Source organism: Manacus vitellinus, unplaced genomic scaffold (genome assembly GCF_001715985.3).
Source record: "Manacus vitellinus isolate BGI_N305 unplaced genomic scaffold, ASM171598v3 scaffold_0_pilon, whole genome shotgun sequence".
NCBI lineage: Eukaryota > Metazoa > Chordata > Aves > Passeriformes > Pipridae > Manacus > Manacus vitellinus.
The window spans coordinates 51,618,014-51,631,097 of record NW_021938789.1 but is presented as its reverse complement, the minus strand read 5'-3'; the positions used below and the strand labels follow the sequence as shown (position 1 = coordinate 51,631,097).

The 13,084-nt window shown below is 46.8% G+C and overlaps 1 protein-coding gene across 1 annotated transcript; it reads left to right on the top strand.

Annotated features, from left to right (window-relative positions):
* Nucleotides 1-4,846: 4,846 nt before the first annotated feature.
* LOC115307749 (estradiol 17-beta-dehydrogenase 11-like) lies at nucleotides 4,847-13,084 on the top strand. Its single transcript, XM_029962696.1, has 7 exons — nucleotides 4,847-5,080; nucleotides 7,351-7,458; nucleotides 8,071-8,202; nucleotides 8,809-8,915; nucleotides 10,399-10,536; nucleotides 10,787-10,903; nucleotides 12,396-13,084. The coding sequence occupies exons 1-7, from the start codon at nucleotides 4,871-4,873 to the stop codon at nucleotides 12,481-12,483; spliced, it is 900 nt and encodes a 299-aa protein (XP_029818556.1). The 5' UTR covers nucleotides 4,847-4,870; the 3' UTR covers nucleotides 12,484-13,084.

The window sequence follows — 13,084 nt, the reverse complement described above, 5'->3', positions numbered from 1 at the left end:
TAACCCAGCACTGCCAAGCTCACCACTAAACCATGTCCCTAAGTGCCACATCTACATGTCTTTTAAATACCTACAGAGATGGTGACTCAACCACTTCCCTAGGCAGCCTGTTCCAATGCTTGATAAACCTTTTGGTGAAGAAATTTTCCCTAATATCCAAACTAAACCCCCTCTGGCACAACGTAAGGCTATTTCCTCCTGTCCTATCCCTTGTTATTAGGGAGAAGAGACTGACACCCGCCTTGCTACAACCTCCTTTCAGGTAGTTGTAGAGAGCAGTAAGGATCCCCCTGAGCCTCCTTTTCTCCAGGCTAAGCACCCCCAGCTCCCTTGGCTGTTCCTCACCACACTTGTGCTCCAGAACCTTCCCCAGCTCCATTGCCCTTCTCTGGACACACCACAGCACCTCAATGTCTTTCTTGTAGTGAGGGGCCCAAACTGAACATAGGATTTGGGGTGCAGCCTGACCAGTGCCGAGCACAAGGGGACAATCACTGCCCTGGTCCCGCTGGCCACACTATTCCTGATCCAGGCCAGGATGTCACTGGCCTTCTTGGCCACCTGGGCACACTGCTGGCTCGTGTTCAGCTGCTATCAACCAGCACCCCCAGGTCCTTTTCTGCTGGGCAGCTTTCCAACTCTTCCCCAGCCTGTAGTGCTACACGGAGTTGTTGTGATCCAAGTGCAGGATCCAGCACTTCACCTTATTGAACCTCATCCAATTGGCCTCGGCCCATTTATCCAGCCTGTCCAGGTCCCTCCACAGAGCCTTCCTACCCTCCAACAGATCAACAAACTGGCACAACTGGGTGTCACCCACAAAGTGACTGAGAATGCACTCAATCCCCTTGTCCAGATCATCAGTAAAGATACTAAACAGAACTGGCCCCAGTCCTGACTTTAAAATTTTTAAAGTATTGCTAACACCTACTAAAAGATTACACTGTCACAACTTGCCTTGGCAGAACATCAGCACACCTGTGGAGTCTGAGGATTGCCTTGTAATCAACAGAATATTAAACCCCACTAAGAGTAAACAGGAGCACATGTTCACACAACACTGGGCAACAAGGAAGGTAAGGCTGAAACCTCAAGAGCCTACACAGATGTGCATACATAGGAATCATCTTTTCACATTTATCACAGGTTACACCAGATGCATGCATTTAACTTTCTAGCCAAGAAGCATACAGCATTTCTTGAGAGGAGAATATTCACTGAATCAATAAAAATGAATACACATAGTCAAAAACCCCACAACAATTACAGTCATGCATTCAACCTGTCATATTTCCTGAGTCAGAGCACTCAAGAACTGCAATTCTACTTTCTTTTCTCATGTTGCATTCAATCCATGAACAAATAAGTATATAATGAAAATACTGTCCCAAATTCTTAAGGAGAATTAGGAAATTTTTATTTAGCTCACAACATAGAGAAACACTGCACAGCATCAACAGCTCAGTAAAATGATGTGTCAAAGATCTTCACAGCTAACCCAAACAACTCAGTTCTCTAACCAACACTTACACTTGACTTTCCCACATCACTGCAGAATCACACATCACTTAAAATTATGATCTTGTTAACTCAGGTCATCACTATTCCCTGCTTCCATGTTTATAGAAGAAAAGAGCCACCATTTCCACTCACTTGATTTGGGGATCTGCCCAACTGGGTCCAGACAAAACAGACTTTGCAGTGTACTCCACAGGATTATAATCTTTCCATTCCGTCAACCAGCCCACTTTATCTTCTGGAACTTGGCTACGCTCAACGTGTGATCCTGGATATGGGGAGGTGAGAGCTTTGCTGTGGTAGAACTTAACATTGTAACTGTTGAACATGTTCACAGGATGAAGATGGGACCAACAGTTTGCAGATGAGTTACTGAAAAATAAACAAAAAAAAGAGAAATATGAATCTCATTCATTAGGCTTTAACCTGTAATCTAATACCAGATCTGCAGGGTACAGGATAGCAAGCAGAATAGACCCAGCTCTTTCCAGAAGACAGTTCTCAGTAATATATCACTGCTTCTTTCAGTGATGTACCATACCAAATGTATGCAGGCCCAACAAGTCTGAATTTTATCATCAGCTACTTGAAGCAGAAGATACTCTACTAAATACACATGAAGATTTAACAGCATGAGGAAAAGCTGAAAACTAGAATTGCCATTCCAGGCTGTGTGTAACAGTGACTAGTCAGCAATCATATACAAGGAACACCCCAAAGATATTTATGATAAATGTAGTAAGAAGTCTGCTAAAGCATTAACTATCTATTTAAATCTTTATTAAATCTCTATTCATCAATAAAGCAACACAGCCTTGCAAGAGTCCTGTTCTTGCATCCAGTGGTAGACCACGTAAGACCAAGAATGAAATATCTAAGAGCCTGAGCAACACAGTTCTTCAAGTTGCAGTGAGCACCAAAATACCATTTTGTGCAATACAGATATGGGATAACACATACTTTGCTTTTCAGTTTAAAAAAAGGCTAGAACTGTCAAACACGGTTAAAAGAAAAAATACTTGAGGCCTCTATTTATTTTATTTTGCCATGGGTTTTCAGAAGCTGAAAGACCAGTCAACAGTAAAATACAACAGGTTGGGTTACAGTGCCTGTTCATCAGCTCTTAAAAACTCTACACAGATTTTCTTCAACATACTAAGTGGCCTTCTTGAACTCAATTTTTTTTTACTTGTTACAAAAAAAAGATTACTTTAGACAAGAGCCTTAAAGCTCAGCAAGGGGTTATTACCTAAAAAAGTACCTTAGAAACAAGAAATTCATACAGTCTTAGAAAAGTTATGAGGGTTTTATCAATAAAGAATTGCTTCCTCTACATAAGGAAATATATTTCCTCTGCAAAAGAGTATTTAGATTTTAACCACCTAACATCTGAGCATGGTGATGATGGGACTAATGAGTTTCAGGTAAAAAAAGAAAAAAAAATATTCATACATTATTTCCCCTGGTATTTGAACCCAGGTGTGAATATTAGATTAGAACCAGCAAAACAGGCCATGCTTTTTCAAAAACAGCAGTTCCAGTGCCAAACACCTCAGATGCTGTGAAATCCTCAGGTGCATCTAGGAGAGGAGGTTCTGCTTCTCACTGAAGCTGAGAGTTCACTGGCACAAGCACAGCACGCGTCACATTCACTGTTGAGCTGATGTTCTCAAAAGCACAATTCACAGAATCAATTGGGTCGGAAAAGACCTCCGAGATCGAGTCCAACCTCTGACCAAACACCACCATGTCAACTAGACCACGTGCCACGTCCAGTCTTTCCCTAAACACCTCCAGGGACGGTGACTCCACCACCTCCCTGGGCATCCCATTCCAACGCCTGAAGACCCTTTCTGTGAAGAAATTCCTCATAATATCCAACTCAGAAAACACCTGAAGTTCAAAAAACCACAAACCCCTAGCAGAGACGTGGCAAAGGGCAACATTCCTTTTGTATTTTTCGGTAATTACATTGCTTCAAAGGACAGGCCGGTTTGGGTTTCTGCCGTGCCCAAAAGGGACACCCCTCAGCGCCATCGCACGCCCCGCGCCGAGCTCCCCCTGCGCTGGTAGGGGACGGAAGGCAGCCCCGGGATAGAGGGCAGCCCCGGGATAGAGGGCAGCCCCGGGATCTCGGCCCGGCCGTGCGGCGGCTGCTCCCCGCAGAACAGGGCACCGACCTCCGGCAGCGACACCCTCGGCCGCGCTGCGGACGCGCCCGGCTCCCCCGCGCACAGCGCGTAACCTGAGGGCCGGGCGGCGCTGGGCAGCGCTCCGGGCCGACAGCACCACGGACAACGAGAGCACGGCCACCGCCCGCCGTCAGGGACCCGGCCGGCACGGCATTCGGCGGCGGCCCTCCGCGGCCCACGCGGCGGAGCGAGCCCCGCCTAGCCTCGCCCGCCGGCCGGGAGACGGGAGTCTGGCGCCCGGGCTCGGGATGGGAAGCGCTCGCACGGGCGTGCGAGCAGCCGCTCCAGGACACCGCTTCAAGGGACAGCCGTGCCCTTCCAGCTCTACCCTCGGCGGTCAAGAGCCGCCCGCCGGCCCCGGTACAAGCTCGCCCCGCATTGGGCGGAGCGGCGCCAGTGACGAACGCCCCGCACCGGGACTATCTGGGATAGAGCTCGTTCCCTACGGTGCTAGGCTGGGCACTGGTACCTAGAACGGGGGCCGGGAACACAGCAGTGTTTGGGCTACTGCAGAGCACCGCTCCCACAGTACCAGCGCTGTCTCTCCAACATTCCGCCGGCCATCAGCAAGGGCGGGATGGGGAAGATCCTGGGAGGGGACTCCGCGAGGCCAGCTGACCCAAACTAACCAAAGGGATGCTCCATGCCGCCTGACGTCAGCTCAGATATGATACTAAAAAAAAAAAAAAAAAAGGAGGAGGGCGCAGGGGAGGGCATTTGCTATTTGCAAAGTTCGCCTTCCGGAGCGACCCCTACGTGTGCTGAAGCCCTGCTTCCCGGGATGTGGCCGGACGCCGCCTGATCATGGGAAACAGAGAATAACTTCTCTCTTTTTTTCACCTCTTTGCTTGTGCGTGCGCAAACTTTCGATTTTACTTCTGTAAACTGCTTTGTCTCAACCTGCGGGTCGCTTTCCGTGTTATTCTCCATCCCCTGCCCGGCCGGGAAGGGGGAATGACAGAGCGCCTTGGAGGGCACAGCCCACGCTCCAGCCCCCGCCGGCCCCGGCCCGCGGCTCGGGCCCGGCCCGGGCCACGCCCCGCGCTCAAGCGCGCTCTGATGGGCGCTGGCCGCGGGGGGCGGAGCTCGCGGCCGTGGGCCGGGCGGGGGTGGCGGGGACCTCGGCACATTTCGGGCAGCGAAGGAGCCTCGGGAGAGCCATGAACCTGTTCCTGGAGCTTCTCCTGTTTCTGGGCACGCTCGTCTACTCCTACCTGGAGGCTTTCGTGAAGCTGTTTGTCCCCGTGAGGAGGAAGTCTGTCAGCGGAGAGCTTGTGCTCATCACGGGTGCTGGCCATGGCGTCGGCAGAGCGACCGCCCTCGAGTTCGCCAAGCGCCAGAGCAGGCTGGTCCTCTGGGACATCAGCAAGGTAATGGCACAGCTCGTGTCCTCACTCCTTCACCTCCGAGCCCCATGGGGTTCAGGAGCGTAAGAGGGGCATCACCAGATTGCATCCACAGCAGCTCCTTCCCCCTGCGCTGCCGTCGGCTCACGGCCGGCTCTGGCTGGCCCGCTGAGCGCCAGGAGAGGGTTTGGCCCCGCTGGCAGCAGAGGATGGAGGGCTCTGGGTCCCGCAGTTCCTCGGTGCTGCTCAGCGAGGGGGCAGGCAGCGCCTGGCAGAGCCCCTGCGAGAGGGAAGTGCGTGCTCCGAGAGCTGCTGCTGGAACCGCTGCCTGGGCTGGCAGGCAGAGCACGCCCAGACCAGCAGCCTGCGTCCACAGAGGAGCAGGTTTGCCTCCGCTGAGTGTCTCTGGCCTCAGGCTTTTTGCGTACAGTTGCTGGAAGGTGTGTTTTCTCTTTACTCATCAACTGCACTTGCTGTGCTGAGCTGTGTGTGAGCTCTGCTGCCGCCCTCTTGGGGCAGCTACAAGTGTAGATGGCTCCTTGCTGAATGTTTCATACTGGCCCAAAAGTGTTTCACGATAATTTGCACTGAACGCAAAAAGACCTTGGCAAGTGGAGGACGGACAGGTACAAAGATGCTCTTGGCAGTCAGATAGGGATCGAGGCCAAGTGTGAAAGGTGCAAGCAGCTGTGGCAAGGGAGGATGAGAGGCGGAGAGCAGAGAGTGGGAAAGGTTTCTGACACAGTGGTCAGGAGAGGAATTCAATACCTGTCGTCCTGAGCTGCAAAACCAAAATCCAGCCCACCACAAAACAAACAAAGAAACACCACAAAATCCAAGACAAGCCGAGGATAAGGGGTTGTTAAGCAGGGATAAGGTACTGTTTAGAACATTTTCAGTGTCTGTTCGTGCTGCCCATTATGGCCTGGACCCAAGACACTGGAGAGGTGGCAGGAGGCCATAGCACTGCTCCCCAATAGTGTACAGGTCGCAGCACAGTAGAAGCATTGTCCATTTGCCTGGATGGGAATTCGGGGAATTAAGGAATAAATTAGTAGCGAGCGACACCTGGTTTGGTGTGGGAGATAGAACTGTAAGGTGGGCGTAAGGAGGAACTGAAATACAATACCAATAGGGGTGGTGGATTCCAGAGGATTTAGGACTGTGCTTCTCCAGTCAGCTACCTAGTCCAAAGCCTCCTTCCTGGGAGGCCTCAAGCCTTAAGACAGAGCCAGGACTGAGGGCCACTGCCCAGTCACCCACTGCAGGGACCTGCACAGGTAATGTAGGTGCTGAAGCTGCCCGGCTATTTTGTGACGTCTGAGGCCTTCACTGCACAGGTCCCTCTGGCGCCTGGGGACAAGCTCTACATCCCACTCACTTCTGGCCTTTGTGTCGGGGTTGACAGAGAACCTGTCAGCAGCCTGGCAATTAGTGATGAGGAATATAACCAGCTTTTAGGAAATATTTACTGTAATGCCAGACGGAACAAACGTAATGCAGCCCAGACCAAAGGTCACCAATTAAAATGTGTATAGTGTCACCAATAGCATGTCACAGCATGGACAGTGTCTTCAGTGTCACCAATAAGAGTGTGTGCAGTGTCTACAGTTTTTTATGCTTGAGACTTTTGACCAATTGTGTTGTGGCACGATAGTGTACAAAGAGTATAAAAGAAACACTTGAGAGCAATAAACAGCTTCCTGTTCACCTTACACCTGGACTATGTCTGATATCTGTGTCGCTTTGGCCGTTCCGACATTATCAGCGACAGTCTTGTCTTAGTGGGTTGATGTAATGATTTAGGGAAGCTTCTGTTCTGTGTGTATCAGATGCCATTCCTGAAATGCCATTTTGCACTGTGGAGGGCATCTCTTTTCTTACACCTAGTCTGTGAATACATAGAAACCACTTTTCATATCTCAAAGTGTCAGACAGGCCTGTGTTTTAAGAGTTCTGTTTACACTCACAGTGTCTCCCTGCTGTGCTGTGATAGGCACTGTGAACCCCCTTTCTGCAGCCTAGTTACATGTGCCTTACCAAGGCAAACTCGCTCTTGTTGCCACATTGCCTTTCTGGCAGTCCCTCTAGGCAGGTCCAAAATTTAAGGCTGGAATACCTGTCCTCTCAAGGACCCCACCTACAGCTCTGTCCCTGGGTAACCATGGGGTGTGGCTGTGTTTGTACAGTTAAGAGACATCTCCAGGCTGTAACTGCTCTGCCGAGATGCCTGAGCAGCAACACGTGGGCAGGGCACAGTTGTGCATGAGTGTCTTCTTTTCTGCCCCTTCCAGCACGGCGTTGAGGAGACGGCAGCAGAATGCAAGGGTCTGGGGGCCACTGTTGAAACCTTCGTGGTGGACTGCAGCAAACGGGAGGAGATCTACAGCGCTGCAGAGAAGGTAGGGCAGCAGGGGCACGGACAGAGGCTCACCCAAACATGCTCCATTTCCAGAAAAGCTGGGACAGCTGGAGAAGAGGCATTGCACACAAATCATGCAAGGCCTTGGAACCTCCCCACTCCTCACTGCTCTCTGTACACAGAGTGGTGAGGCATTTCCAAGATCACACCCTTTAGTGATGCTCCAGGGTATCATTCCTCACTGCCAAGTTTGCTCTGAAGAGTTCCAGCCTCTGAAGAAACACAGGCAGCACTGAGGACATATGAATGTAAAGGTTGTGGTCCAGCTGGCTCAAAACTGTCTGTACCTCCATAGTCCCAGCTGTGACTACACAGTCCAAACTGTGTGTGCACACAGTGTGTGGAAGACAATAAATTTTGGCAGTAATTGTTTAAGGGAGAAGAATCAGATCTAAACTAGATCTCATGGTAATTACCTCACAGTTTCTGCCACATCTGGAAAGGTACCATGATCTTCCTCTCCATAAAAGAAATAATGTTAAGAAATAAATTAATTATTGCTCATCTTCTGCAGCCGTGCATTTTTTCCTTTTTTGTTTTTTATATAATGAATGAGAGACACACTTCTGGGGCTTTGTTTTGTCTCCAAAAGGTGAAAAAGGAAATTGGGGATGTGACCATCCTGGTGAACAATGCTGGTGTGATCACAGCTGCCGACCTGCTCTCAACTCAGGACCACCAGATAGAAAGAATGTTTGAAGTCAACATCCTGGCTCACATGTGGGTAAGGGCCACTACCATCTCCATACCTACATTTTTGGAGGGCATACCTGTTGAGGAGACCTATTTAAAGTAACCCTTATTACCAGTGATTTACCAAAGTGTCTTTTGGATGTGTACAGCACAGGGGCACCCTTGGGAAACTTGAACAGCCTCCTGCTGATCTGAGCAGGCTGGTGACAGCCTCATGTGCAGCATCTGTCAGAGCTGTACTGGGGCTTACAGAGTGGGGGGGTTTCAGCTGTTAAGCAATATTTGTTTGCAGCTGAAGAGAAGCTGCAGGTTGACAAGTGTTTTATTGTACATGCTGGGGGTGAGCATTGCCACTGACTCCTGAAACCTCAAAAGCAGCAGAGGAAAGATGTGAAAATGAGATCCTGTTTATAGCTGACTTCCTGAAACATTTGCAGAGCAGGTTGCCAGATGCACCAGCTGATCAGAGAACATGTATCACTGGGGCTCTCAGATTGTGAGGTGCTGTGCAGCACAAAGCATTAGTCTCTTAATGACTGATATTCAGGGTCAGTGCTGAATATGCCTAAGAAAACCTTGTTCTTCTCTTCCTTCCTGCCCCCTGCATTTTTGCCTCTTGGATTAAATGACTTTGAAGACAACAAGAGCTTTTCTGCCAGCCATGATGAACAACAACTATGGGCACATTGTCACCGTGGCTTCGGCAGCAGGTCATTTTGGAACTTCTTTCATGGTGGCTTATTGGTAAGTGATTTTTTTAGTCAGCTCGCTTCTTTTTTTTTTTTAATTTTTAATCGTGTCTTCTCCATCATAAAATACCAAGTTATTAGCTCTGACTGAATCGAGAGCAATGCTTGTATGAAAGAATAATCATTTGACACATCAACTAATGAAAGATTTTCTCCTATTTTCTCTCCATCACCAATCCAGACTTTTGCTTAGCAAAAAGGTATCCTCCCTTCTCCTTACAACATAGTGATTCTGTGATTTGTTGTAGAGTTGTCAAGTAAACCCCTAGTGAGTAGTTCTTGATTCTTTTGCCTTTGTGGCAGTGACTGTAGTGTATAGAAATAGAATCATCGAGGTTGGAAGGGACCTTTATGGTCATGAATTCCAGCTGTGAACCCAGCACTACCACTGCAACCCCCAAACCACTAAACCACATCACCCAGTGCTAGATCCAGAGACGTCTTAAACACCTGTAGGGATGGTGACTCCACCACCTCCCTGGGCAACCTATTCCAATGCCTGACCACTCCAGTAATGAGAAAAATTTTCTGATATTTAATCTGAATCTCCCCTGTGTCAGCTTAAGGCTGAGACTCATCTGCCTGTTCATCCTGGTCTATAACAGACTCCCACCGTTATGTCTTCCCTACTGACCTTCCCCGCGATCTTCTGCCATCATGACATAAAATTACTTTTTTACTTGAAACATGTTGGGAAAATCATGGTGCATGCACATAAAACTTATTGGATTGCATATTGTCATTCACAATATGCATCACATCTAGCCTTCTATAACAGCAGCTCCAGGTGCAGCAGTCTTCCCCTGGGAACACTCTTAGAGAATCACTCCCTGCTGGCAATGTGAGAACTCCCCAGCCAGGGATTTTAGTGGGATTACACTGTCCAAATCAATGACAGTCAATAAACTGATTCTCTGGTTCTCCTTTCCTTGGAATTGACTTAAACTAGAGGCACACACCTATTTCTGTGGCACATTGTTCCTCAGTTTTGCTTGCTTAATGCTCCTCTATTTCAAAAGTCACACACAACTGTTACAAGATGCTCCCATGTGGTATAAGAAACAGTAGAGGGTTAATCTTTTCTACACTGCCTATCCTTTTTAATTTTAGAGATTCAGGCTGCATTCCTTCTACAAATCTTCTCACATGGATAAATCAGAATATCTGTCTATCAATGCACATTAGTTATTGTTTTCTAAGATTTCTTTAGTCTGTTTGCAACCAAGGTGACTTTTTTTGAGACATCTGCTGTGCATTCCACAATTACTCCCCAAGCTGCAATATCTAATCCAGCACTACATCCTGGCACAGGGGAAGTTAGAATTAGTCCCTGCCCTATCTCTCAGCTGGATTACATTCTTTGGAGGGTTTTTTTGCCTCCCAGCCTGTACTGTATGATTGTTTAGGCCATTTACAGTTGTAGAGAGTTAGAAATACTATTTATGCCTTCTAATTTGTGCTTTTTTCCCCTCCTGCAGCTCAAGCAAGTTTGCTGCAGTTGGATTTCATAAAGCTCTGACAGAGGAGCTGTCTACCCTGGGAAAGGATGGAATAAAAACCACGTGCCTTTGTCCGGTTTTTATAAACACAGGATTTGTCAAAAACCCCAGAACAAGGTAACTCAATGCTCTGCATTCCTGTCCTTCCTTCTTTGCACCAGGGCACTGCATAATATCCCAGCTTCAGGCCTTCTATTTCAACTGACTGTATAATAACAGTGTGTATAATTGTCTAAAGAAGTGTCCTTTAACCCACATAATGTTGCATTTGAATTACTTGAGTTTGTGCATATGTGAAGCATCCTTGTGAAGCTTGTACCACCCCTTTCTACCACCACAGCTCTTACATGTGTTCTTTTCTTTACAGGATTGGAAAGATTTTGGAGACTGAAGAGGTTGTAGAGGCTCTGATGGAAGGAATAGTGACCAACCAGAAAATGGTTTTTGTTCCACCGCAGCTAAATATTGGTTTGCTTTCTGAAATGTAAGTAGCAAAAGAAAATGAAAAAGTGGGGGTGGAAACAACAATGCTTACTACCTGAGTATATGAGGTTCAAACTTGTAACATCTGAATGAAGATAAATTTAATTTTATGGGAAACTGCATGTTGCACTCATGATATTAAAAGATATAGTTTGGCAGCATAGGGAAACCCTGAAATGACAGCTGGACAGAAATAATTTACATTCAGCCCAGTTTCATTTATTTTATATTCAGTATTGGACATTGTTATACTTATTAATCCAGATTTGACATCAGTATGCCTATAGCAACTAGATAATGTGTAATTGTCTGTAGGAGACAGTATAATGTATTAAACAACCAGCCATCTAAAATATTTTAGTATGAGAAGAACACATCACAAGGTAATGAAATAGCAGTGGTTCTTTCTAATGAGAACACACACAAAGATTTTTTGGAGCCCTCTCATAGGTCCTTCTAATCCACTTGCTGCAGATAACTGTTCACAGTGAAGAGCTCAACTATTCTACAGGCCAATAAGGAAGGAGAGGGAGAACAGAACACCTTTTCCTCAGAGATCATGATTTTCCTTGGGCTTGCAAACAACAGTTTTTCTGCATCAGCATCGTTCTAGAAAGAGCTGAGGACTTGCTGCTTATTAGTGTTTGTTTCTTCATGTCAGCACCAAAGATTGAGGTCATGGAGGCTGGGGACTTTGCTTCAAAAGGGCTCTACTTTTCTCTGCCATGTAAAGCAAGATTTTTCCTCTCACACATCTTTAATATTCAGTGTAGCTGCTCTGCTGAGGAGGTGTTGTTATCAGAGCTCAAGTTCCAAATCTGTAATTTACGTCAGAACAACTAAGTGAATGTCTCAGTTAACTCCTTTAGTATTTCATGAAACACTTGGTAATACCTTGTTTGCAAAACCCAACAACAGACAGTGGGAAAAAGTTTTTCAGTTTTTTGCATCTCTAGGAGCTGCTTGCTGACAGTGCAAGTCTGCAGAAGCATAGACAAATCAAAACTAATGCTGTCAAAACCTTTAGGATAACTTTGCTTTTCTGTCTTAATTTGGGACAGGGGGACAGAGAGATATAACTCTTAAGAGAAAGAATCCTAGGAGAGGAAACTGCACCTCAGTTTTAACATCTCATCCTTCCTTAGGCCTGCTGCTTTTCAGAGCATGAAGCACGTAATACACACCTATATCTGTACAATATTGAGCCTTCCTGGATCCTCCAGCAATATTGCAACCCAAATACTGCCCAGCATATACCCAGCATTGGAACTGTCCTAACAAGACTTGGCTGAGACTGGAGTTTAATTAGTCAGAGATTGATGAGAGCTATGTGTTCTTTGGAAATAATGCCCAGTTTAAGACTTAGTCTCAGTCCATATATGTGCATGTATTCTGCTCCCAGACCACTCTTCCCTCACCTGCAGTGCCACTTTTTCCCATAATTTAAGTTTCTATCTCATGCTTAATTTCATGAGAGTTATTTTCTCTTTCAGGGTGTTTCCAGAACGTGCCCTGAATGTTCTGAAGAAGCTCACTGTTCCAAAGTTTGATGCAATCATTGGGCAGGGAAGCACCCAGTGAAAGCCAAGAATTGATTCTCATTTTGCAGTGGCACGAGTGAAAACAGAACATGTGCTGAGGGTAGTTCAGCTGGTTTGATACAGAACTAAGACAGGTGCTTCCAGGCCACCATTTCCAAGCACACAGAAAGGTTTATCCCACACCTGTAGCAGGAATATACCTGCATAATATGAAATGTTAGCAAAGCAGAGATGCAGCTCTAGAAAGGCTGCTTTGAGTGTACATCACATTGCCTCTGTCTCATAGTGTTGAGGCAGACAGGAATTCCCACAAAGCCTGTATTTGGGACAGCACAGCTGCCTATTTGAGTGCCGAGGGATTGCCTGAAAATATGTTAATGTGGACTCATTCCTGAGCAAAGCTGTCTTGCAAGAAAAAATTTATACAGCAGGTAGGTGGCCTGTTTCCCCTCAATTTATCTTTTAAATGTAAAAAAATATGCTGTAATGAACACTTACAGTTTCATGTGCATTTGTAATGTGTATTATGGAACTATTTTAATTAATTGTATTATTGAAATAATGCAGCCTTGTTTGTAATGTAATGCCTAATTACATTGATTATCAATTATGCCTTAGCACCATCAACACTCCTTATTTCA